Source organism: Canariomyces notabilis, assembly GCF_033297395.1.
Source record: "Canariomyces notabilis strain CBS 508.74 unplaced genomic scaffold N656scaffold_19, whole genome shotgun sequence".
NCBI lineage: Eukaryota > Fungi > Ascomycota > Sordariomycetes > Sordariales > Chaetomiaceae > Canariomyces > Canariomyces notabilis.
Genome location: NW_027041841.1, coordinates 350658 through 376366, shown reverse-complemented (window position 1 = coordinate 376366; position 25709 = coordinate 350658). Strand labels below are relative to the sequence as shown.

At 54.8% G+C, this 25709-nt stretch overlaps 7 protein-coding genes across 7 annotated transcripts; 5 read left to right on the top strand and 2 right to left on the bottom strand.

Moving 5' to 3' along the window:
* Positions 1-3500: 3500 nt before the first annotated feature.
* On the top strand, positions 3501-4979 carry N656DRAFT_770196 (glycosyltransferase family 34 protein; the record flags this gene model as incomplete). The annotated part of the gene is made up of 3 exons (XM_064813758.1): positions 3501-3921; positions 3973-4261; positions 4316-4979. The coding sequence occupies 3 exons, from the start codon at positions 3501-3503 to the stop codon at positions 4977-4979; spliced, it is 1374 nt and encodes a 457-aa protein (XP_064668098.1).
* A 2021-nt stretch (positions 4980-7000) lies between these two features.
* On the top strand, positions 7001-7990 carry N656DRAFT_713594 (glycoside hydrolase family 16 protein; the record flags this gene model as incomplete). Its single annotated transcript, XM_064811902.1, has 1 exon — positions 7001-7990. The coding sequence occupies one exon, from the start codon at positions 7001-7003 to the stop codon at positions 7988-7990; it is 990 nt and encodes a 329-aa protein (XP_064668097.1).
* A 416-nt stretch (positions 7991-8406) lies between these two features.
* On the bottom strand, positions 8407-11946 carry N656DRAFT_791093 (alpha/beta-hydrolase; the record flags this gene model as incomplete). The annotated part of the gene is made up of 5 exons (XM_064816938.1): positions 8407-8730; positions 8949-9612; positions 9765-9769; positions 10006-10746; positions 11935-11946. The coding sequence occupies 5 exons, from the start codon at positions 11944-11946 to the stop codon at positions 8407-8409; spliced, it is 1746 nt and encodes a 581-aa protein (XP_064668096.1).
* Positions 11947-14088: 2142 nt separating this feature from the next.
* Positions 14089-15246, top strand: N656DRAFT_781751 (uncharacterized protein). Its single transcript, XM_064815640.1, has one exon. The coding sequence runs from the start codon at positions 14334-14336 to the stop codon at positions 14928-14930; it is 597 nt and encodes a 198-aa protein (XP_064668095.1). The 5' UTR covers positions 14089-14333; the 3' UTR covers positions 14931-15246.
* Positions 15247-15444: 198 nt separating this feature from the next.
* N656DRAFT_846921 (uncharacterized protein) lies at positions 15445-17216 on the top strand. The gene is made up of 2 exons (XM_064819247.1): positions 15445-15998; positions 16070-17216. Exons 1-2 carry the CDS (start codon positions 15785-15787, stop codon positions 17143-17145), a joined length of 1290 nt encoding a protein of 429 aa, XP_064668094.1. The 5' UTR covers positions 15445-15784; the 3' UTR covers positions 17146-17216.
* On the bottom strand, positions 17167-21353 carry N656DRAFT_838401 (uncharacterized protein). The gene is made up of 7 exons (XM_064818855.1): positions 20329-21353; positions 20013-20262; positions 19518-19948; positions 19248-19467; positions 19052-19171; positions 18883-18996; positions 17167-18826 (listed from the first exon to the last, which is right to left on the bottom strand). The coding sequence occupies exons 1-7, from the start codon at positions 20995-20997 to the stop codon at positions 17328-17330; spliced, it is 3303 nt and encodes a 1100-aa protein (XP_064668093.1). The 5' UTR covers positions 20998-21353; the 3' UTR covers positions 17167-17327.
* Positions 21354-22661: 1308 nt separating this feature from the next.
* Positions 22662-24564, top strand: N656DRAFT_713636 (DHS-like NAD/FAD-binding domain-containing protein; the record flags this gene model as incomplete). Its single annotated transcript, XM_064811906.1, has 2 exons — positions 22662-22884; positions 22949-24564. 2 exons carry the CDS (start codon positions 22662-22664, stop codon positions 24562-24564), a joined length of 1839 nt encoding a protein of 612 aa, XP_064668092.1.
* Positions 24565-25709: the final 1145 nt, after the last annotated feature.

Below are 25709 nucleotides of genomic sequence, written 5' to 3'. Positions count from 1 at the left end.
TGAATGGAGGGCACAATGACATGGCGAGGAAGGAACAGCACGAAAGCAAACGACTTGCCCCGGGAAAGTATGACTCCCGCAACGAGATGGGCAGCGTGTCGCGTGGCGTCCATCTGCCTTCCACGCTCTCCATACAACCCAAGTTCAAATACATATGCTGTAGGGACCTTCGCTGCCGTATCTTGCCCGTCCTGGTAAACGTCTCTCGCTTCTCCTCAATATGGAACGAGTCCTTCCCAATCGCTGCGCAGGAAATGGCTAGCCCGCCTCGGCCTGCGCCTACCCTTGTCTGCGCGGAAGAACCTGTCGTCAAACATTGCATTCTCTGTGGACCGGCAAGACGGACCTGATTTTGAAGCAATGTCGTGTATGGAATAAGCGCCGCGAGGTGTCTGTCGTTGAGTGGATTGGCTCCGGCCAGCCGCCCGGAGTTTCGGGCTCGATGCTCATTGGCCGCTTGTCGCTGGCCACTCAATTACCCTGGTAACCAATCGATTGCAGTGTGTCCCTTCTTCATCTCTTTCCCTTTCTTCGACCTCTTTTCCTCTGCACGAGCACGGAGTATTTAGCTGGGTAATACCGCATATACTCACTGGAAACACATTTACGCTAGGATCGAGGCTACTGCAGCCAGGCCTCGCTTCTCTGAGAACTGTTCAACGACAACCAACCAAAGTTCGCCCATACCCACTTTTGATCGCTGTTCTCGAGAATTTTTCTAAGAGCCAAGGAGCGCTCGAGCGAGCAGTCGCGCGGGATCGAGTTCTCGCTAGCGGTAATAGGTTTAGCGTAAATGTGTTTCCAGTGAGTATATGCGGTATGGGGTAGGCTGTAGTGCAAAAAGCGGCCTACAGTATCCGTATGCACGTACAGTACATACAAACACACATCGTGCTGAGGGCTCAAGTGGACACATGGCGCTCGTGGCGCGATTCCCCGGCCCGAACTCGCCCTGAGAGGAACGTCTGGGTTGTCGGATGCTTCATCGACAACACCCTACCTCCGTACTCCGTACTACCCGCCACGACCCACCATGGCGGTTGTTCGAACGGTGGGGTTTTCGCCTCAAAACACTCAGCTGTTCACCTACGGTGGCAGTTTCAAGCTATGGAAGGGAAGCAGAACCCAGCGTCTCTACTCCTTGTATGACACCGGAAAAACGTATCCCCTAACTAGGTCAGCGACGGGACAGATGCTAAGTATGTTCGGGTATCATCCAATTTACAGGACCAGCTTGAGCCTTGCTCAACAGTCGCTATAATCAAACTGTCACTGGGATTCAAACTGTTTGCCGATTTTATGATTAGTGCGGAGCCACTAAACTAAACAACAGCGGTTTCCTCTGAAGGAGGATGAGGAACCTGGCTTGAGAAAAGTCTAGATGCATGGCCCTGCTCTACGCTGTTCTAACACATTCCGGTTGCGAGGTTTGACTCACGCCATGAACCACAGATGAAGTGTATAGTCAACATTGACACCTCAGTGCTCATACGGCGTAACGTTATGAAATGTTGTAGATAAGGGTTGGCTGGCTTGGCTCTTGGTCGACAGGCGCAAAGAAGCCAGGCATCACATGATAATCACGTGTGCTCGCCAGAATGCTTCAAATTAAAAGACTGATGAATCGATCCGATCTCAGAAGAATCAAAAACCTGGATCCTACCCGGCTCCTACCCGGATCCTTCCCGTCTGCAAACGTCAATGCCGGGTCCTGAAAGTCCGGCCCGGGCCCGGGTCAATCCAGGTGTGGTGGGGCTGCGCATATCAATCGCCATCCCGTGTCGGCTCAAAGTTGGTACGACGTACCTACGGCAATGGAAGCTGACTATAAACCAGTACTACCTTACTTCTGATCTGGCGGCTTTGCGAAGGTGGCTTTAGATGATAAATTTGTACATACACGTGTAGATACCTACCAAGACCGTTTTGGATCACACAATCTGAAGTTAATGACGCGTTCTCATCATCTGCACACACAGTGCAATACAGTACGGAGTAAGTAGTACCTTTCCTTAGTACCCTGGCACCGATGTCCCAAAGCTCTACTTTGCACTCCGTAGCACTACCTTCGGTGAATCTGGCATTGCTGCACTTCCTATTCGCATTTTTACAGTAGTTATGTGGAAACTCGACGAGAAGATGCAGCGCCGTGTGCGGTCGTGTGTTACTTCGTACAATGTCACGCAATCGGGTGCTTACAGTATTACTCCTTTTTCACAGGGGGTCGCAGATACGGGTTACTCATACCCAGTTTACTGCCTGTGACATTAGCGTCAGCTTTGAACGATATGGATCATGCCGTGCGCATTCGCTGGTGTATTTGGCATGAGCGCTCCTGATATTCGAGGCCAGGAAGGTTAAAGAGACTTGCGGAGCAGAGTAGGTAGAGTTCACCTTGACAGGGAGCGAGGGGAGACAGCATGTACTGTACTGTATGGAAGGTAATTCGTTACATGCAGGCTTAAATCCTTCAGGTGTTGACGTGGTCCGAAACCAGAGAGCTGCCATTTCTACTTAGTTGCCCTTACATCAAACAGAGATGTTATCTTATTTCGTATAAGCTCCCTGTCTATCTGGTTCAGGCGGAGGCATTGTTATCGCTAACCAAGGCTACCAAGCTGCCTGTCCAATACACGGAAACGAAAGAGGAAGTGAAGAATTGTGGTACCTCGAAAGGAACTTCGCCCTTTTGAGCAAGTACCACCGAAGGTCTTGGCTATGGCTACGCACGCAATGTCCACTTTGTCCAAAAGTCGAAGGGAGCGACGACCTCGCCGTTCCCGTATTCTGCTTCTTCACTTCGATAAGAGACCTTCGGGCACCTGATGCATTCCGCGCCGTCATTCCTGCTCACCTCAGATCAGCTGGGCAAAGTCGGACTAATTAATACGAGCTTTTGACAAACGCACTGCAGGGCAATCCGCTGTATTCGATTGGCCTATTCGACAATCTGTAGACTGTAGAATCTACTGTACCCGCCAGCTCTCGATGAACTCGACCTCTCTTTTTCCCTTTTGACCCATCTGCGCCTCCGAACCCCGGCCTCGAAGGAAGGCCGGATCGTCACGGCCCGTTCCTTCAACTTCAGCAGCGCCCGCGCGACATTAGTGTAGGAGCCAGAAGGGCCCGAAACCGCCCGTCTGGTTGAGCGCAGCGCCTGCAAGCTGGCGCTCTTCAATTTCGGTGGTACGTCGTCGTCGTTTAGCGACCGACCAGCCCGATCCCATCACCGACGCCGGTCATCGGGGCCTCCTCCGCCCAACCTTCAATTGGGCGATCGCAAAGCCCCCTCCTCGTATCTGGGGGTTCAGCCCCATTATCCCTCAGGCCCTCTTTCGCCAATTCCTGGTACGTGTCCTCACCCTGGCCGGCATTGGTGTCGGGCGCTTGCAGGCTGCGCGCCATGGCCGGCTTGCGGTCTCTGCTGGGACAGGCGCACAACCTCGCCCTAATTGTCTCTTTTCGTCTCTAATTGCGTTGCAGGCACCCCGAATTCGCCAATGTCCCTATCACGCAGCCCGTCTCCCGTGCCCGGAGGCGGCTGGGCGAGCCCTGGTCTCAACATCCCGAGCGGTCGATCAAGTCCGACAAGGGGCGTCACGGGTTCAAATGGAACGCCCGTCATGTGGGAATCTTCAAGGTTAAAACGAGGCGGCTCTGCTGGGTACCCCTCTTTCTCGACTAAGAACGAGGGCTTTTTCGGCAGACACATGCGCCGTCTATCTCGCAGCTTGCCACGCTTCAGCACGAGTCCTTACTACGCCGACAAAGAAAAGCTTGGTCGTGGCAGATGGCCGATCCACAATGTGCCCTTACTGGGGAGGATACGTGGTATCGTGGGGCGCATGGGCAGGAGGATGAAGATTCGGCTCATGGTCTTGCTCATGATTCTGCTGTCCATATTCACCTTTTACAATACACGTGAGTACTTACCCCAGTTGCCTACGGGCGCCTGCTTACAATGGGGTACAGCTATGGTGTATCACTGGAGGAGAACAACGTGGCTGGGCGGGGGACAGAAATTTGTCATAATACTGGGGGCCAACGTTGGTGGCGGGGTGATGGAATGGAAGGGAGCGCGAGAGTGGGCCATTGAGCGAGACTCGGTGCGGAACAAAAAGAAATATGTGGCTCGATGGGGGTACGATCTTGAGATCGTTGACATGAGCACGAAGAAGCGCTATGCGCACGAGTGGCGCGAGAGCTGGGAGAAGGTCGATTTCATCCGCACAGCCCTGAGGAAATATCCCAAGGCCGAATGGTATGCTGCTGGCTGACGCCGTTCCTCAACGGGACCGATCTAACCGTGTTCTAGGATCTGGTGGCTCGACCTCAACACCTTCGTCATGGAGCCAAGCTACTCGCTCCAAGATCACATCTTCGACAACCTCGAGAAACATATATATCGAGACATCAACGAATACAACCCCCTAAATATTACCCACCCCTTGACCGACCAATACCTCGACGATGACGAGCGAAGTCCCGTAGGGGACGGAAACGCCAACTCGGTCAATCTAATCCTGTCGCAGGACTGCTCCGGGTTCAACCTGGGCTCCTTCTTCATTCGTCGAAGCACGTGGACGGATAGGCTGCTAGACATCTGGTGGGATCCAGTGGCGTACGAGCAGAAACATATGGAATGGGAGCACAAGGAGCAGGATGCCCTGGAGCAGCTGTACATCTCGCAGCCGTGGATTCGGAAGCATACCGGTTTTTTGCCGCAGCGCATGATCAACAGCTTCCCCACCGGGGCGTGCGCCGAAGGCGGGAAGAACCCTAGGATTCATTACGACGAGAAGGACAGGGACTTCCTCGTCAGTATGGCCGGCTGCGAGTGGGGGCGCGACTGCTGGGGCGAGATGTACAACTTCCGCGAGCTGAGCTACTACCTGAACCGGACATGGTGGGAGCGCTTCAAGGAGGACTTCCTGGCCATGATTTGGTTCAAGCTCACCGGCCAAAAGGTCAAGTTTTAATGGCGTACATGGCGTCGATAAAACGCAGGCATGATCCTGAGAAACGCCACGTGGACACAGCGACGGTCAACTAGCGGGCGTCGATTGGCGAGCCATGCACATCCGCCGCGCAGGACGTCGGCATGGTGTGAAGTTTGGAGCGGAGGAATGACCGTCAGCGGCTAGCCGGTATATCGGTGGAAGTGTTTCGTCACGAGGAGTACAATAGCGCTGGGAATAAGTACCCTAGACTCGACTCCATCCGCTCTGAGCAGGAACCGGCGTTTTCTTCTGCGTCCAAGTTGGGTGGCTTTCTTCTTTTGACTCGCTGTATATACCGTATGCCTGAGTTGAGCGGACCTTAGAGTGATGGAGGGAACGTGGAATAAAGACCGAGAAGGTGCATCTGGACGGAGTATCTTGTGCACACTGGCTTCTTTCGACAGCATTTCAGGGTCTAGGTAGCCTAGACATGGCACTGTACATACAATACCCGCTAATTCGAATTTCATAAAATGCTGGCTCAGGTACGCTTCAGACAGGGAATGAGACAACTAGTAGAGCGTGAGCCCACGCGTTGCTTAAAAGGTAGCGCATTGGCAAAGGTTCGTCAACCACCGACTTTCCCTCCGTCGATGATCTCCGGGTGACCGGTTCTGCATGACGGGAAGGAAGTGGAACTTCGGGATCAACCGACGATCACCTCCGTACCTGACTCGTCCCAAGGCCCCGGTGGATCCCCGCCAGGTACTGCCAAAGGTATGAAGTATACACAAAGAGCATTTGAACGCGAATTTCGCATCTTGCGGGCCCCATTTCGGGTAGAGGTATTTCAATATATTCAAGGGATATCTCAAGTAGCGTGCATTCTAGTATCCGTGTCGGTCAAATCTACGTTGAAGGATGAATTGTCTTGACTCCTGCAGGAGTGACTCGCAGGTACGAGGGCCGGTCCGAACAGGGGCACGGAGATCAAGGTACATCAGCCATGCACGGGCCATCCATCGCTTGATTGGCTGGCATTTCTTCAACCAGCAACGTCCAACGCAACTCCGAAGTTTCACCACCGGCTGCTCCTGTCCGTGAGTCGACGAGATGAACCCCGCTGATCGTGGCAGAGCCCCAGATCCAGTACATACTGTACCAAGTCCAGCTCACATGGCGGTTTCACTCTCTCCAAGGATGCGCAATCGCGAGTCCCGAGTACCGGGATGGCATCCGGTATTTTCATTTGGCTGAATAGCCGCCATACATGGCATGTTTCGTTTCAGTCTTCAGCAACAACATCTGAAGACGTGAGGATCCTAACAAGACATCAGATCTCTGGCCATTCCCCGGGCCTACGCTATCGCGGCCTCGGTCGCGCAGACATGTGCTCAGGGACGAAACGATTGACAGTGCGAATCGGTTAGTCTTATCGTTAGCATTGGGCCAGTGAGTAGCAAATGGCGAAGTCTCGAAGCCGGAATGGCGGATCCAGATGTTTGCCAGCACAGCTGGTGTTGGTGATTTCGTAACAAAGTGTCTGGCTCTTCTTTCTCTCGTCAATTCTGGTCTGTCCTGCTAGGTTGGGACACCTCATCTGTTGCTCCCTACGCGGCTGTATCATTCTGTTGGTCTTCTCTTTTTATTTTGCAGTTGATGCATATGTTGCGGTGTCGGTATCGCAAGTCTGACTCTTCCTATTCACGTTGGATTTGACTGCTCCTGGGGGGCTATTTCAACTATTTTCGATAGCACTGGTCTGCTCCGCAACACTTCCTATGACTTTCACTGTTTTCTTCGAGTCAGAACGACCTTCTCTATACAACCCAAGAACAGCTCTTTTACTGGCTACAAAGACCGTCTCTGCCACCGTTCACACTAGTCTGGCAGCCATCGGACTATCAGTCACTCATTTAAAAGCCTCGGTGCAGAGGAGCAGGTCTCGCTCTAACCTGGGTTGATAAAGCCGTTCCGGAAGTCTTGAGAGCGGCGTAAATAATCTCCTTCTTTCAAGTCTGAAAATGGTTCGGTCAGGAACAATCCTCTGCCTGTCCATGATGGCTCTCATGGCGAGCCTGACGCAGGCAGCTTCCACCTACAATCTTGTTGATACCTTCAACTCAACCAACTTCTTCCAAGAATTCGACTTCTTCAGCCAGCCAGACCCAACAAACGGCTTTGTCCAGTACGCACACGCTGCTATAGCAAGCAGCCACCGACTGGCAGGCTACTCCCAAGGTGGCATCTATCTCGGCGTTGATTACGCCAATATTACTACCAAAGGGCGCCCATCGGTCCGTGTCACCTCCAAAAAGGCCTACACCAAAGGCTTGTTTATCGCAGACATAGCCCACATGCCGGCGGGCCCCACCGATGCCGACTCGTGCGGGCTCTGGCCGGCATTTTGGATGTTTGGCCCCAACTGGCCTAACTCAGGCGAGATCGACATCATCGAGGGTGTGAACACGCAGTCAGTTAACTCGATCACGTTGCACACGGGGCCAGGCTGCTCCATGAGCACCGGCAACACCAGTGGCACCGCATCTCCTTTGCTCGACTGCCAAGGATTCGAAGGTTGCACGTATCCAAGCGACGACGACGACGTCAACAACAACAACAACAAACCCACCACCACCACCAGCTCCAACTACGGCGCAGGCTTCAACGCCATCTCCGGCGGAGTGTACGCGGTGGAGTGGACCGACGCCGCGATCCAGGTATGGTTCTTCCCGCGCAACTCGGCCCAATGCCAGCGCCTGCAGCAGGGGGGTTCGGACTCAGCGTCGGCACCGTCGCCAGAGACGTTTGGCCCGCCACTGGCCGCCTTTTACGGCGGAGCCGCCTGCTCCATCCCGGCGCACTTTGCACAGCACAACCTGGTCTTCGACACCACCTTCTGCGGGGACTGGGCCGGCCGTGTGTGGGCCAAAGACGCCACCTGCGCTGCGCTGGCCGCGCGCTGCGAGGACTACGTCGGCGCCAACCCGGAGGCATACGTGCAGGCGTATTGGCTGGTTAATGAGATTAGGGTGTATCAGGTTGCGTAGGTTCGTTGAGGTCGTCTTGGAGTCATGGGATCGGGGTCTTCCCCCCTGGTTGCTCACCATGAATATTGCCGAGCCACGAGCATCGCTGGCTATCGGGCTGCAGGAGTGAAAAGCGTCTTGCGTTTGTTTTGTACATCTTTTTCTCGAGAACTAAATACCCGGTGGAAGTAAACCGCTCTTGAAACACCTTACAATCAACGCTCCATTACAGCACCTTGATTCCTTCAGTAGAGACCCGTATCCGCAAGCCAAGACTGCATACAGCAACTCCTTGTGTGAATAAAATGATCGTCAAAAGTGGCCAGAATATCAGCAAATATGTCACGCCAGCGGTACGTCTTACCGTCCATACTTTGTACCCACAAACCAGCAGCAGCCAGGCATCCTCAGTGTCACCCCATTGCTTTCTCACCTAGTCAGGCCGGAGGCGGTATCTTTGCGAGCGCCTCTCGAAACTTCCTCCATGTGATTGCCCTGGAGATGTTGATATGACGCTGCGGATTCCTGCGTCTCGTGTCCCGGGTCCGCGTCACGTAATCCGGCAGCATCACCACGAGAGATTCTTGGATATGTTTCGACAAGGACGGATCCTTGATGCTGCCAATAAATTCCCAGACGTAGTCCGCGTCGTTACGTGGAGGGTCACGCTTGTACCTGTCTCGAAATCGAAGGTAGAGCGCTCGGATATCCTCGCCGTCCGACGACGGCATCGCTCGCTTCGGCTCCGTCTCTGAGGTCGTCTCTTCCATCTTTTTCTTGGTCTTTGTAACCTCTTTATCAAGTTGCTCGTTTTGCGTTTTATTACAGTAGCTACCTTCTTGAATTGTAACCGGAGGTTTCCACCCTTGCGAGAATTCGCCCAAAGCTGGAACACCATGTGAGGATCAAATTATTTTTTTGAATGATATGGACACTTACTGGACTGGGTACTGGCTTGGCTTGAAACATGGCAATCCACCTTGTCCGGCAACTTCATCAACTCATCCTGAAGCGGAAGCGTCTCGTCATGCAAATTGGCCGTCTCACTTGGGGATTCTCGATGTGCTTGTGCCATCGCGGCAATCTGATGCTCGAGAGCTGCCAATCTCTGCTCTGAAGCGATTTTCTCTGCCCTCAGTTCCTTCAATTCTCCCTGCAGAAACTGCAGTTTCTCCAGCGCCGAGCGATATTGCCCCTGAGCGTTGCTGATGTCCTGAGCTGTGGTTGAGCGTATCCCTTCTAGACTTTCCTGTTGCGTCGCAACCTTTTTGGACAGCTCGTTGATCTTCGTCAACATGTATTCTTTGTCTTGGCTAGCCTTGTGCTTCAGAGTCGAGAGGCTGTTCTGGATAGTGATGATCTCTTTCAATTCAGACGCGTGTTGTTCGATGAGGGACTTTGATTCCGTAACAGCAGCAGCAATCAAGTCATGTTGTCGAACACTGTCCCGCTGCAGGGACGAGTACATACGGTCGAGCCGATGGATCTCTTCATTGAAGGCCTGTCTCAGCGCGCTGACTTCGTGACTGCATTGTTGAGCAGCAAGAAAACTAGCCCAGCCACTGCTTAGAGACTGGTGCAGTCGGTCGTCCTTGATTGCCTCAAACTTGTCCATTGGGCTTCGGCAAACTTGGAAAGGGGAGCTCGGGTTGAGACTCGCAATTGCTTAAACATTGAATATCCTGTCCTCTACACAGCCCCGGGATTGCATACCATTAACGATAGGATGAACTTGCCCTCTATTGACTGTTTGATCTAAGTTGAACTTGGAACTATGGGCTGCATGCGACGCCACCTAGGCTGCCATGGTCGTGAGTGTCTTGTTGGGAAGGTACGATCCAATATAGTGGCACCAACAGAACTCAGGTAACAAGTGGAGAGAAAGAACCTTGAAAAAGCTTGAGCAACGCGAGAGCATGGTCGCTACCCTACGTAGACGTGACATTCAATAAAAAGGCGGCAATGTCGTCGACCTCCTCGGGTACCTTGAGCCAATGCCCTTCAGATTCCGCACCTGAATATTCTCTCCAACGGACCTGGAATCCTATTTGAGTGAGCACAAGCCAGGTTTTCCGGCCGAGCTCGACATCGACGACGGCATCATCGACGCCGTGGCCCAAAAACACTGGAGTAGACAGAAGCGGCTTGACGCTCTCTCCAGATTGAGAAGGCTGCCGCCACACGGACATCATGCCCTCAACAAATGCGTCCGAGTCGCTGGCAGTCGAGTTATACTCCTTGACCCCAGCCTCATAGTTTCTACCCAGAAATCTTTCGATGCACTCGGCAAAAGGAAGCCACGTGCTGGCCCCTACGAATGCTAATAGCCGCCTGTTGAGCTCTCCCTGGCAAAGCAGCGTCCACATGCCGATTGCAGCCCCCTGACTGATGCCCGCAATGACCAGTCTCTCGGGTTTCCCGCCAAGCCTCACAATCTCGTCGTCCACAATCGACTGGATGTATGCCACTGACTGTCTGATGCCCGGAATCTGCAGATCCTGCCTCTCAGTCGGATCCGTCAGTGAATGGGCTTCGAACCAGGCGGGAAGCGATTCCTGGAACGCAGTGCTCCAGAGCTGCGGTGAAGACGGGAATACCCATCGCCAGCCCGGGAGCCTCCGAGTAAGGGGTTCCTGGCCAGGCAACACGGTCTCGAAGAGCTCCTCAGCGAATTCTTGGCCGCTGCTCCCCCGACCGTGCAACATGATAGCAGTGTGGGTATGCTCCGAATCGGGGTCAATGGCGTGGATAGGTCCAAACGCTCCATCAGAGAAGGGCTGTGGATTGGCCGCTGCGTCCATGGGAGTTCGTGGGATCACAAACGGTAGTCCAACGGGGCAATGTCCACCACCGGCCGACGATTAGTGTAGGAAGGGAACGAATGGAGTTCAACAAGATGCTGTTGTCTGCCCGCCTCCAAGACGTTCAGGGTTTAGAGACTCCACAATGCACACGAGTAACGTGCGTACACAGGGTCACCTGGAATGTTCAATGTACGGAGTGATGTAGTTTGTACTGAGGTACGATACTAAGCTACTTACCTGTTGCCTCGACCAATTAGCATTCAGGGGCCAACTCTAAAGAGTTGGTGCCAAAAAAGCCGGACATGCCAAAAAGCCGGACATGCCAAAAATCCCGGACAAGGTAGTGCAATGTATGGATTTCCTAGACGAAGACTAACATTCCAAGGATACAGCAACCTACATCTCGCCTACATCTCGAGCAATACCATACTTCTAGAAAAACAAATATCACTTCTAGATCCGCCTTGAAGAGGCGACTTGAATGATATCTATTTTGATAGGTTGCATCCTATTGCTCTAGAGGTCTTGGTGAAAATTGCTGAATCTTTGGTGCAGATCTTATGTTCTTAGATGACTTACACAACTTCGAGGTGGAGGCAAGAACACCACTTTTACACCAGTGAATACCAAGATTCACTGAAAACTCTAGAGGAATAGGATGCAACCTATCAAGATAGATATCATTCAAACCGCCTCTTTAAGGCGGATCTAATGGTCATCTTCGTTTTCTTGAAAATGCAGTATCTAGGTCTACAATTGAATGTAAGTGCTGGGCCTGTTAGTCTTTGTATAGGAATTCCATACATTGCACTATCTGTCCGGGTATTTTGGTATGCCCGGCTTTTGTGGCACCAACTCTTTAGAGTTGGCCCCCAGAGTGGAACCGAAGCTCGAGCCAACAGGTACCTAGCTTGTTTACATACGGTATCTCATGGCAGCCTGTCGTGGTGTGCGAGCTGCGAGTCTGCGACCGCCGAGTCCCGACTAAGCCCGACTCAAAATGCGCCCCACAATCCGTGCCATTTTGCCGCTAGTGATTGGTCGGCTCTAACCGCTCATTGTTTGGGCGGAACACGTGATTCCCCCTCATGCCCTTTTCTAGCATTTCATTCCTGCCTTCCTGTGCTTCGCAGCTCTCTGGACTTCGAGTTCTTCCCAAACTGCCCTCACCATGGCGGTCGCTTCCCCATCGAAAATCTTGAATGAGGCAGGACCCGAGGCGTCTTGATTAACGAGGTACTTAAAGCCTGAGCAAGACAGTCGGGTTCAAGCCCTCGCATCAACTGCATTCTTCTTCCAGCATCAATCGACTCCAGGCACCTGGATCAACCAGAAAGATGGATTTTGATTCTGCGTCAGCCTCGCCCTCGGGCCATCCCTTTCCTCTTCCCGAGGTGATGACTGGCCCGTTGCCTACCACCGCCTTCGGCTGATTGATACAGCGCCGCCGACCTCGGACTTGGTTCCCGGAGATGCGTACCGCGTTCGCAGCCGGACGAACGGCCCATCGCGTCCCCGGCATGTCGCATCCCGTATCTTGGTGCGCTTCCTACATCAGGAGGTGCCTTGGAGACCCTTCCACTTTCGCAGAGCGCTTAGGATGATGCATAAGCTCTCCGTTTCAACCATTTCGTCCTGGGCAGGACGGTAAAAGGCCCATGTGTTGTTCGGTGATTCGGGTGCGCCGACAACAATATAAGTGGTGTTGTAACGGCCACAGCAACGACGGAGTGTATTTGACGTCCTAGAGGTTAGCTTTCCATGACTGCGGCGTTACTTGGGTGAGTCTCACCGACACATCTTCCCAATGACACGTTCTGACTCCCGCATAGTCATCGCGTCTAGACGGTTCTTTCCAGCGGCGTTCGGGCACTGGAAAAGGGGTTTCTTGCGCAACAAAGACGGGTGGAAAAGTGGCATGACTCTTCAATGTACGATGGGATTGAGATATGACTCCGACTCCAGCTCTGAATTTTGGCTGTCATCAAGCACATCATCTCCGTTTCCCATGCATCGGCCTTCGGCGTACGTTATCGGGGGATAGGATTCACTTTGTTGCTTCTTGATTGTTGTCGCCATTGTTTCTGCGGCGTCGTTGCCCTTGGAAAACCAGCACTGCAAGCCAGCTTGGGAGAAGTCATTTTGCTCGACATGTAAGCTCTTCGAGTTTTATACCCCTTTCTAATCACTTTCCTGCCGCTAACGAGACGCAGGGCGATCGGGACATGACTTCTCCAGCCTCGTCCTGGGCAGGACGTTAAAAGGCCCCCGCATGCGCCGAGACGGAAGGGGATCCCAATGGATCCCACCCCATGGGCGGACGTGGGTGATGGTCGATGACCATACCCTCTTGGACCAGGAGTGCAATTCGACCAGCCAAGGATCCAGCTGGTGCCGACCAGCACTCCGCCTTCAGATGCAAATACGGTTGGTGGACGAGACGATCGAGAATTACCGTATCTGCATCAATGTCTGATCGCGATGCCACGATTCCGCGATGAGACAGCAGGCTTGCGTTTTTCTGGGGCGCCGCGCGGCCATTCGCTGTGCGTTCTCAGCGATGCCAGTTGTGGGCATGATCGGTGTTTCATTGCCGAAAGCGTTAAGGATTTGGAATAATACTCGAAGTAGATGCACTGGAGTTGTGGGGACTATATGACCAAGCAGAGTCGATCCACGGTGCGGACAGACGGGTTTGCATCGCTGGAGGTGGGGGCTCCTACTTTCCCAGTAGCAGTCTTCCTGCCAGGCCTACCAAGCGAGGATCCTTTCTGAAGGAGATAAGCGCGATAGTAAGGGCGACATGCCGGAACCCTTCGAATCTTCAATGCCCCAAGATGGACGGAGGGGAACACGTGCAGAGGCTACTTTGCTCCGGAGCCAGCGTCTCGGACTCGGCCGGTGAGTGCAGCACTTTGATATGCGTGGTTGTTGAGGCGGGTGCTAACCGGCGTTGCTGCAGAGGAGGATCCACGAAGGGTGGATGGATCGAACAGGGACGATTTGCCCTGGGGTAGCCTATTCCTTCAATCGCTTGTGTAAAGGTAGGTGCCGGAGGTTGGCACCCGGGCTGGGCTGGTCGCGTCTCTCGGGGGACAGTTACGCTACATGTCGTGCTGTCCCCAAGGCCCGCTGCTTGGTTGTCCTTTTTAACATGATTCCACGAATTCATAAGAGAATTATATTTTGACAAGGGGAGCCTTCGGGGGGAGGATTTGTGTTCAGCAGAGGATGACATTTGATTCCTTGACTAGATAGATGGACATCTTCAAATCCAATCCCGACATTGGCTCCCACTGATGATGTTTGATGTAGGGTGCCTGTTGTGGTGTGGGCCAGTATATGTCTATTGGCCGACAAGGCATTTGAATGGATGACAAATGGTACAGAAGCCAGTACAAACGTCATTCCAGTTCCTTCGCATCGAACAGCACATCACATCTCCAAGCAAACTCTAGCAATGGCTACCAAGGCAATTGTCGTGCTCCAGACGCTGGCCTCCAAGAATAGCCAGGACGAGCCGGGCTCGGCGGCAGCGGTAGCCGAGGTGAAGAAGCAAGATGGCTTTGTCCGAGCATTCGTCGGGCAGAAGTTGGAGGACCCAGACACGAGCGTCTTTTGCACTCGTGAGTTGCCTTTGTATTGGCTTCTTTTTTCCCCTTTTTCTTCCTGTTATTCTCTCGCTCCCTTTGCCCTTTCATTTTCCTCCTGAGGTTTCCTTGCTGCTATCACCTCTGATTGGATTTCTTATCATCCTTTACATACAGAGGCTTACACTGACGGACCGGGCACTGCTGTATTTTGTAGATTGGAAGTCTCGTGAAGCAGCGCAGACTTATTGCGCCTCGGACTCCGGACTGGCGGTGGTGGCGGGCGAGGCTAAGAATGAAACGGCCGTCTTTGAGCTGCTTCCGGCCGCCGGGCAACTCAGTCTGAGGGGCGTCGACGGCGTGTTTGAGGCGCCTTGCACCGAGGTGTTTACTGCCTTTGGAGCCGAGGAGGGTTTCATCGACAATGTGAGCCGGTTCGTGGACGGGCTGGAGAAGGTTGGGACTGTCCCTATCGAAGGGTATCTGGGTGCTGTGTTTGGGGAGGACGTTGGGACTGAAGGGAAGGAGGTTGGGGAAAAGGTGGTGAGGATGTTGATCGGCTGGTGAGTTCCCCTATCTACCCATATGGCGCGCGAGGTGAATGTGAGGTCTGGTGAGGAACTGGGAAAGGGGCTGTCATGATGGCTGACGTTGGATGGTATGCTATAACTGCAGGACGAGTAAAGAAGCTCATGTGGAGGCCAAAGGGAAACCTGGTCGTGAGTATACTGCCATTCCATGCTCGCTACCTGCTTTACCGTACCGTAAAAGACTGACGATGCTTGCCGCCAGCCATCCAGGACAATATTCACGAGCTGAGGACGCTGAGAAAGGCGGTGGATATGTTTCATGTCGCATTCAAGGAGCTGTGACTGCAGGACATAACATACAGAGAAACAGTGTAGCTCTCTTGAATGATAATTGTCACTTATGTCGTGGTAGCAAAATCTCAATCCTCAATTGGGCTTCTGGAATATCAGGGGTCTGGTTGAGACGGAGACTAAATAAACGGCCGCGAGCCCCTTGATCAGGCCACCGGTGTGCTTCATGTGCGAGGCGGGGTAGGCGTCAGATCGGACACCCCACATCCATCGTTCAGGTTCCACGGGTCATCGTTTTACCTTGCCCAAGGAGAGCTCCGGGCCTGCATCCTGTCTCGTCCGTCCTCGGCCGGACCAGCGTTCCGCGTCCTCGGAACAGGAACAGATCAGTTCCTCAAGTGGGGAGCTACGCGTCCCGATGCTTTATTTGCAGCCATGATTTCTTAACAGTGTATCTCCCAACGCTCCTTCCGGATTTCACTCTCCTTGCCTCACCTCGCCCTCTCCTCCGGCGTTCCAAGTCCCGAAGAGCTTCCCTGTGTGTGATACAGAAGCGAAGACTGTGTGTGTGTGTGTGCGGAAAGAGCAGATATCACCACCATGGCAGGCGCAGGAGAGCAACAACACAGCGGGGGCGCATACCGGCAGCACCTGCCTGATCTGAGCACTCCTCGCTTCACCGAGATGCAGAAGCAGGATGCGCACGAGTACGCAAAGGCCTTCAAGGAAAGTGGCAACCCGCCGTGGCTGCACGGCTTGTACCTGCACTGGCGAAAGCTGTTCCAGGAGCCCTTCAGGGGCATCACCAACGACGGTATGTATACCTACCTTACCTACCTGCTTCCCCTATCCCATCTACCTACCTACTTACAAATTCGCCCGCAGGCCGCGTCCGACCGGACCTCTTCACCCTCCAGGACGAGGGAATGCCCATCGAGCAGATCGCCGCGGCGGCCGATGCCCTCCTGGGGAAACTCTCCCCGCACCAGCGCTCGCTGGTGCAGTACCACATCGACTCGCCCGAGTGGCGCTCCTGGTCCAACCCGGAATTTCTGCTCTCCGACAAGGGCGTGCGGCTGGACGAGCTGCCGACCGAGACGCGCGACGCCGCCATGGGCCTGCTCGCCGCGACTTTATCGCCCGAGGGGTACGCCAAGGCCGTGGGCGCGATGCGCATCAACGGGTTCCTGGGCGAGCTGGTGCGCGCGCCGCGCGTGTGCAACGAGTTCTCGTACAACCTTGTCCTCTTCGGTGCACCCTCGGCCACGGCACCCTGGGGGTTTTCCTTCTACGGCCATCACCTGTGCCTCAGCGTGTTCCTGTACAGGACCCAGGTGGTCATCTCGCCCTGGTTCACGGGCGCCGAGCCGAACCTGATCGACTCGGGCCCGCATGCCGGCACGCGCATCCTTGAGGAAGAGGAAAAGCTCGGCCTGAGGCTGATGCGGTCGCTACCCGCCAACAAGCAGGCCCGGGCGCAGGTCTACAAGCTCCTCCGCGACCCGGCCATGCCCCGCGGGCGGTGGAACCACGACGACCAGCGCCACCTGTGCGGCGCCTACCGCGACAACCGTGTCGTGCCCTATGAGGGGGTGCTGGTGTCGGAGATGGACGACGCGCAGAGGGGCCTGGTGCGCGCCATATTAGAGCAGTACCTGCTGTACCTCCCCGCACGGGCGCGCGGGATAAGGCTCCGCCAGATCGAGGAGTGGTTCCACGAGACGTACTTTTGCTGGATCGGCGGTTTTGGTGATGAGGATGCCTTTTACTACCGCCTGCAAAGTCCCGTTGTCATCGTCGAGTTTGACCATCACTCAGGCGTCTTTTTGACGAACAAGGAGCCGGCCAAGTTCCACATACATACCCTGCTGCGGACCCCGAACGGCGGGGATTATGGGATGGCCCTGAGGCCCTTGATACCGGGCATGGACCAGGGCTTCATGTGGGAAGGTGAGAGATGAAGTGGAGATGAGGGGTGTTTAATGTAGGTAGATAAATGTAGTATGAATATCTAGGTATTGTTACGAGTCATGATATATTCAACTTGTTGTAATGATGGCGTAGCTGTGCAAAACCAATTGCCCACCTTAGCTATACCAAAACTTAACCATGCAAGATACCTGGTTCTGTATTCCCCTGATATTCAAGATCCCCTAGGCAGCAACCCCCAATTCCCGCCGCACGAGCACTTCCTCTGCTGGGCCAGCACGAAAGTGAAGCCGGGCCTCTGACCCCACACGTCCTCCATGACGGACGCGCAGCGCACGCAGCGCCGCCACTGAGGGCCGCCGCCGCCTCCTCCTCCACCTCCTCCTTCTTCGCCGGCCGCTGTCACGGTGGCAGCGCCATCGCTTCTGGCCGCAGCCGACAGCCCTCCTCCGTTAGCGATAGTGGGTTTCCTAGCGATCACCCCCTCGGCACGGCCGCCCCTCGCGCCGCCGCCGCCGTTTAGCGGCTGCCCGGTTCCGGTCCCAGGCCCGCTGGTGGTGGCGGTCGTCGTCAGCAGTTCAACCCGCTTAAACACGTCCAGGTACCTCCCGGAGGCCTTTCTGGCGGCTAGGGCGGCCGGGTCGTCGTCAACGTCAAGCAGGCTAAAGTCGGCAAAGTACAGCTTGCCCGGGTCGGTCTGGGCGCGGAAGGCGGGCACGGTGTTGGTAAAGAAATGGAGGAGCACCTCGCGGAGCGTCGGCGGCGGGTTGGCGGCCAGGAGCATGTCGAGCTCGCAGTGTGTCTGGGCGTTGCGCATAATCTCCTCGTTGCGCTGCTGTTGCTGCTGCTGATCCGCGACGCCGCCGCCCTGGCCCGGCTTTGGCAGCACACCAGACAGATTGGTGCGGTACGCCGTCTGGATGTCCTTGCCTAGCCCGCTCAGGAGCTGCTCAAATGCCTCGACGCTGACCAGGGCTGACGAGACGGCGTACTGCAGCTTCAGGTAGGCTTGGTGCAGCCCTGGGTTGGTGGCCGAGGAGAGTGTGGCCGAAGAGTCCGTGTTTTGCTGTTGCTGTTGCTGCTGCTGCTGCTGCTGCTGCTGTTGTTGTTGCTGCTGCTGCTGCTGCTGCTGCTGCAGCATTTGTTGTTTTTGAGCCTCGTAGAACATTCTCGCCTTCCTGCTCACCGTCCCAAGGTGGGTGATTCGGCGGCAGGCGGCAGACAGAAAGCCGCGCGTTGAGGAGCAGAGCAGCAAGTGCAGCGAGACGTCGTTCCGGGCCCGGAGGTAACCAGCCAGTTCCGCGAAGCGCTTGGGGTCCGCCAGCATGGCCATGACCTCGGGGTCGTCGAGCAGCTGGAAGAGGCAATCTGCCAGCCAGGAGAGCAGAACGACGACCCATTTTGCGCATCCAGCCAGCGCCTCCACCACCTCGGGCTCGTCCAGAGGATTCAGTTTTTCCTTGAGATTGGGGGGCGCGTTGCTAGCAATGGTGACGAGGATGACCATGTTCCTCACGCTCAGGGCCAGCATGGAAAACTTGCCGCAGAATGAGCGGGGCTGAAAGTCTCCGTGAAAGCCCAGGTGGTTCATGATGCTGAGGCAAAGCTGCAGCAACGTGTTTCTGACGAGCTGCTCGTGATGCGCGTCCTCGGAGTAATCTACCGGGATCTTCAGCATGTTGACGATTTCTCGGATCCATGCATATGTGAAATCTGGCTCAGATTGATTAGAGGCCGGAGAGTCGCGAACGAGGCAGATCAGCACGCACCTGGCTTCTTTTGTGTTAATGGCCTGGCAATGGCCAGAATATCATCGTAGCTAGTGCTGGTACCCGCCCCGGCTATGGCGAGGCTCAGCGCGGCCAGCACGGCGCTCTGTTGAGCTGAAACGTGGGTTAGTTATGGGAGGCAACATTGTAAGGAGAGGCCAGCACCCACTGCCTTGTAGAGCCATGTTCGGCTCGTCAACTGGGTAGTGTAACCGGTTCCATTTTATTGTCCAATCCTCGGATATCTGGACAAAGGAGCAATGGGTAGGTGAAAAAGCAACTTGAAGACCTGCGGGATGCCCACGAGTCAGCATGATCAGAGAAGAATGCTGTTGTGGCTCCGGTTGCCAGGAACGGATGCATACACGGGGTATCATTGACAAAGCGGAAACCCGCCTGAAGAGGGCTCATGATGCTGCTGGGGCTAGGCTCGTTGTACACCTCATTCATGGTGAACCGGTCCCTATACTGAACAGTACCGTCGCTAAAGGCAAAGCAGATGACTCTGCCAAGCTGCATAGTGTGGATGGTTACGACGATCTTGGGTATGGTTAGCTGGCCTAGGTAGCGTAGACGGGTCACGTTCTGGGAACACAGTTAGTCAAGCTCCTATGTAGCCAAGGCCGGACACGCACAGGAGGAACCGGTCCGCCGCCGTTCTTGGAACCTAGCTGTTCGAAGGCCGGATGAACCGATTGCGACTGCTCGTGTGTCAACTCCCAGCGATCAATGATGGTTTGACAGTCCTGGTGGTATGGAGAGGTTTCGTTTGGGATATATGACCGCGCCGTCAAAACCACAGCAGGGGCTATCTGGCCCGGTGATTCCATGGCGGAGGGGAGGACCTCAATGTGCGAGAGCTGGGCCGACGCCGTGTCGGCTGCCGACTCGCCAGGGCCACGGCGGAGCCAGCTGGTAACGGCAACATGGCTTTCGCGTAGAGAGGGCCTCAGGGGCATGCTGCCGGGGAGCACCTGCCTATCGACTTGGGGCAGACCCCACTGAATCTGGACGCGCACAATCCTTAGCTGTTTCGAGGAAGTCGCGAGGGCAATCAGGAGCGTGTCTGCTATGGTGAGCTACCTCGTACGACGACGGGACGCGCATCCAGCTGGTTGATTGCTACTCACTCATGTCGGAGCACAACGATGCGTGGGTGATCAGATCGTCGGAACACGTAACGCTCTCAAGTTCGAGAGCGGTTTCTTCAATGCGGTTGTTGTTTTGCGAAAAGAAGAGTTTAAGTACACCGTTGGTCGTGACACACAACAGAGCGCTCTTGCCCACGTTGGGATGCCAAGGGCCAAAGGCTGGGTAAACCTTGTGTTCATATCTATACTCATTTTGCGCCCAGACTGCAGGGCCATAGGCTGCGTAGACCTGGCAGGAGGGTGAGAAAGCGGATCACGGCGTTAGAAAGGGGCGGGGGTAGGGGATGGCACTTGCCTGCCTGCTCGGATGGACGCCCAAGGGCAGCCAATAGCAGCCGACTACGGCATGGAGATCATCGACGGGGTCGCTGTCCCAGCGGCGAGCGAGGTAGCCGCGGTTAAGAGTGATGGAGAAGGTAAGGATGGTGAGGCGACCGAGAGCGTCAAGGACGGCGAGGTCGAGGGTGCTTGTTGGTGCCCAGGCGAGGTGGACAAAGGGGGCACCGGCCGAGGTCAGGGTAAGGCTGGAAGAAGAAGTGGAGGCGGGGCTGGAAGAGGGCCCTTGCGAGACGTTAGACCAGGGGCTCGGCTCGCTCATGTCCCAGTCGCCGTTTTGAGGGTTGCAGCGGATAAACCGCAGGTCGATGGACATGCCGTCCTTGGAGATGGCAGCAATGGTGCCCTGACGAGACCAAGCGATGCCCTGGCAGCAGCCGCGGGAACGCAGCTCATCGAGACGTTGCTGCAGCTGCTTGCTCAATGGCGGGCGAGCCGGCAAACCGGCAAGGGCATTGCCCATGACGGGGTCACCGAACAGGTCAACCTCGTCCAATGCCATGGCGTTTTCTATGCCCTGAATTCCCTGGATTCCCTGGATTCCCTGGATGCCCTGAATGCCTTGGATTCCTGCATCGACATTCATTGCGTCTCCCTCCAGGAGGAGGGTCATGTCCTGGGCGGCCATTCTGGGAACGGGATCCGCACTCGACAGCGAGCTGATCGAGTCGCCCGCGGACGGGCCCCAGAGACGGGTATGCCCGATTATGCAGTGCTCGGCGAGAGAGTCAAGTAGATGTTTGTACCTCAGCTCCTTGATTCTGAGGGAAGCTCAACAGGTGCAACTTTAAACTGTGACCGTAGAACTGTGAACGGAATAAAATAATCAGCTTAACGATGCAATTTGTAATGATGCATCCAAAACCACGGTGAGCAATGTGGCAGTTCGTTAACAAAATGTATACATCGTCTTGTGGCGGTTGTACTTGAGCCAGTACAACAGTGGCCGAGCTTTGAAGATGCAAGTATGTAAACTGTACGGAGTAGAGTGAGGTATAAGTAATAAGGCTGTGGAAAGTCTGGAAACAACCTAACCTTAACGTAGATGAAGACGGGACACAAGGCGGCACGTGCCAAGATTTGGTGGGCCCTGGCCCCGCCTTGGACAAAGCTAGCGATCTGACTGGCGGACTTGGAAGGTTTGACTGAAGGAAGGTCAACGTCTCCGCGCAACGCGTTAACATCGAATTGATGACTAAAGATGTAAACTTCGTCTAACAGCTTAGGTTTTGTTAACGCCAGCCTGGTTGTGTGTTGTGTACTCTTTCACACCAGGTTGGTAAGTCTCTACTCTACAGTACTTTGTTTGCCGAATTTTGCCGAAACCGCCGCTTTGACAGTGTATGGGGGATCGCCAGCGAAGTTCCGGACTCAACTCTGCCCGACCGGCATCCCGTTAAACGGACACGACCAAGCGAACGGAGCTGCTGTGGATATAGGAAATACTTGTCATTCAAAGCGAAATACTGTGCTTCGTAGATGTATGAATAATCCTGTGCATAAGAGAACAGCTGTACATATCCGTCCTCGTCGGCCAGTTACTTCCATTCAACTGAGGGAAGACCTAACGTCAGATTAGTAGCTTCCAACCAACCTGGAAGTTAGGAGTTGGTCCGCCTTTGCCGCAATTGGAGGCCCTATTACAGCAGCCAAAGCCTTGCAACCGAGCGCACCAATTGCCAATTCGCAAGGGGCCAGCTACCCGTGTCCCGACGGTGGAACCGTCCACTCGCCAGCAACAATGCCCAGCCGCCAGAATAACAATTCGCACACACTCCCTGACCTTCAACCAGCCTCCTTTTTGGTCCCATTCTTGCACACGCGACGCGTGGGTTACGCGACTAAAATATTCCTTCCAGCAGACTACAAGGATAAGAGAGTTTAGAGATCAAGAGGGAGAGAGACTCATCAGGAATAAAGCCGCCAAAAATAAGTCGACGTCTTGATTCTCAACCATGACATTATAACACCGCAACCTTACGCGCTCCCTTTTCGACAACAAACTCTTTTTCGAATTACCACTCCCTTCGTTTCGACCACGACGCTTCCCATCGCGCAATTGCCTTCTCGGTCGGTCAATGCGCTTGCACCGGATCTAAAAAGAACCCAAAGATGGCGTCTCTTCGGCCTCCACCATCCTCTCCCCCCTCGTCTCCTCCTTCCTCTCCGCTCTCCGTCCTCTCTCAGTCACCCTCTCCACCCTCACCGGCGCTGGACGCCTCGAAGCGATACCCTTCACCCAGCTCAAGCGCTACTATGTCTGGCAGCGCGTCGCCCATCAAGCCTTCCGACATGTCGGATTCGCCCGACGAGATATGCGTGAGGACAGACGGCCCCCCGCCGCCCAAGCGTAGACGCATCGCCGCGCCTCCGAAACCTCGCACAACTGCCTATGTCGATCTGGAGAGCTACAGCGACGAGGGCGAGCAACACCTCCAGAGACTCTTGTCAGCCCTGAGAAAGAAGAAGAAGATCGTCGTGATTGCCGGCGCCGGCATATCAGTGTCTGCTGGGAGTATGTAAACCTCTTCATTGAGGTATTCTCTACCCAAGAATATGGCTTACTAACGCGCTTCCAGTCCCTGATTTCCGCTCATCGACCGGCCTGTTTGCCACTCTTCGTGAGCAGCACAAGCTCAAGGCCTCTGGCAAGCATCTGTTTGATGCCTCCGTGTACAAGCACGATTCGTCAACCGAGTCCTTCCACACCATGGTCCGCGAACTCGCCCACATGACGGCCAAGGCCAAGCCGACCCCATTTCACCACATGCTGGCGTCTATTTCTGCCGAAGGACGGCTCTTGCGTCTGTACAGCCAGAATATCGACACTCTGGACACGCAAATGCCGCCTCTATCAACCACCGTCCCGCTGAATAGCAAGGGACCTTGGCCCGCAACCATCCAGCTTCACGGCGGCCTCGAGAAAATGGTATGTACGAAATGCGGCCATCTGGAGCCGTTCAATGCCTCCTTGTTCGAGGGCCCAGAACCTCCGCTGTGCGAGAAGTGCAAGGAGCAAGACCAGGTGCGGACCGCCTTTGCCGGGAAACGGAGCCATGGAATTGGCAGGCTGCGCCCGAGAATTGTGCTTTATAATGAGTACAACCCCGATGAGGAAGCCATCGGCAACGTTTCCAAGGCCGATCTGCGAAGAGTGCCTGACGCCGTCATTGTAGTGGGCACGAGCTTGAAGATCCCCGGGGTGCGGAGAATTGTCAAGGAGATGTGCCAGTTAACCAGGAGTAGAAGGGATGGCATTACCGCCTGGATCAATATCGACCCTGAGCCCCAGGGCGTAGAGTTCAAAGACTGCTGGGATCTCGTCATCCGCGGAAAATGCGACGACATCGCCGAGCTGGTGAACCTACCACGCTGGGACCAGCAAGACATAGGCGACCGGGACTCGTACATGGTCACTGGTGATGAGCAAAAGGAGAAGCGGCTGGAAGCTAGCTTGCATCGCGATAGAATTGACGTGCTCCTTGAGCGCAAGCGGAAGCTTCGCACAGACGAGGAAGGCACAGTCTCATCCCAAGAGCCGCTGACGCCCGCAAATCGGAAATCCGCATTAGCCGAGCAAAGAGGCATGCCGACGCCGAGCGCGAGCCCCAGAATCCGGAGCCCCCTTCCCCCAGTGGTCAGATCCGTGGCCAAGGAGAGAACCAAGCAGAGCACACTCGCATTTGGCAGCAGCACCAAGATGCAGAATTCGCCGTTATCTCCTTCAGCACAGAAGAAACCTGCTGCTCCAGCAAAACGAAAACCGCGCCAGCCGTCCAAAAAGAAGGAGCCTGCCGGCGTCAAGCCCAAGAACCGGCTCGACCAGACCTTCAAAACCACCAAGACGACCGCAGTTGCCGCTACTGGTGGCAAGGACGCAAAGACGCCGCACAAACGAAAGGATTCCAACTCCTCGTCGGACCTGTCCTCACCTCCCGACCACCTTCCCAGCGACAACTTCTTCGGCCTCCCTTCGCTACGCCCGCAAAACAGAGCCCACAAGCCTGCCCCGCTGACCGTTCTCCCTCCCCCGCCGCCGAGCGGCAGCAACGGAAGCGGCATGGACGACTTTTGGAAGGGTGGGTCGAGTCCTCCGCAGACCCCGACCACGGCTTCGGCATGCGACTTGGCCGCGCCGGCGGGGACCATCTCGCCTACTTCCAAGCCTAGGAGTATGGGGCACCTGATTGACTGATTAAGTGGGTGGGTGGGTGGGGGATGTGGTAGATGGTCTTGGACGTGGGGACTGATCCAGTTAGGATCTTTGTTCTCCAGTGATCCGTTGATAACTGGGTTAATGACCGAGGCGTGTTTTTTGGCTGGCCATATATCATGTACATACATATCCATTATGGCCAACGAAGTTTGCGCGCTTCGGGAGCGGTTTTACCTCTTTTCTTTTCTGTGATTGACAAAGGGGTTTGATTTCCCCTGGCTATGCGCCGAGGGTAGAGGTGGCTGCTGGGCAGGTGCCCTACAGCGGGAGGGGGGATGGGTGGTGTGACTCTCTGGTTGGAGTTGGCGAGATGTACAATACAATAATACCCGCGGCATTGCTTGGTTGTAGTTGGGGATGGGTATTAATTCGTTGGCGTCGCGAGGCATGCATCATATGGGGGTGAACTGCCGGGTTGGGCAAGAAAACCTGGAGGGCAAAGGGAAAAAGGGTTGTTCCGCTGAATAGTATTAGCCTGCTTCAGCTCTTTGGCATGTTTATCAATAGACTTGATTCGAGGTGTACTTTGGATTAGCTATTTCCATTAGCCGCTCCTGTCTTAGAACCGCATACAGTAAGTTGCCCGAAGCAGTCTTGGTCGGAGATGAGTTGAGACTATGAGGTTCGAGCATCCTAGCAAGATAGAAGCACTCCAAGAACACCTGGAAGGACAGACAAGGCGGTGAAATCACGCTTGAATGATAGTAGTGATACACTCCCAATCAACTGGAATACAGAGTCCATTGACTTGCTTTAGCCGTCTCCATAATCATGACACAAGACACTCATGTCTCCCAAGTCCCCAACCACGATTTCCCACCGACTTGGCCGACGAGTAGGCTCATCTCCACGATGCTGTCTAGATAAGATCATAACGCAACACCAGCCTGACACGGTATATAAAGCAGCTAAAAACATACAAAGCCGGAAGGTAACGCAGGAAAAAATCATCGCCATCGCCATCGCCAATGATGCCTGCCCAGAACCGGAACTAGACCCAACAACCCCTTGTCTTCTTCAAGAGCCCTCGCGTCCTGTCTCTTTCTTAAGGTTGGTAACCTTGACATCATCTCCCTTCTCATTCCAAGCCGCCATGAACGAGCACATTCATAGTTCTTCTTTTC

Coding starts and splice junctions, on each gene's coding strand:
- N656DRAFT_781751 (XM_064815640.1), top strand. CDS start 14,334: ATGGCTTTGTCCGAGCATTCGTCGGGCAGAAGTTGGAGGACCCAGACA.
- N656DRAFT_846921 (XM_064819247.1), top strand. CDS start 15,785: ATGGCAGGCGCAGGAGAGCAACAACACAGCGGGGGCGCATACCGGCAG. Junction 15,999..16,069: donor CAGGGGCATCACCAACGACG/GTATGTATACCT, acceptor ATTCGCCCGCAG/GCCGCGTCCGACCGGACCTC.
- N656DRAFT_838401 (XM_064818855.1), bottom strand. CDS start 20,997: ATGGCCGCCCAGGACATGACCCTCCTCCTGGAGGGAGACGCAATGAAT. Junction 18,997..19,051: donor GAACATGGCTCTACAAGGCA/GTGGGTGCTGGC, acceptor CCCACGTTTCAG/CTCAACAGAGCGCCGTGCTG. Junction 18,827..18,882: donor ATTAACACAAAAGAAGCCAG/GTGCGTGCTGAT, acceptor AATCTGAGCCAG/ATTTCACATATGCATGGATC.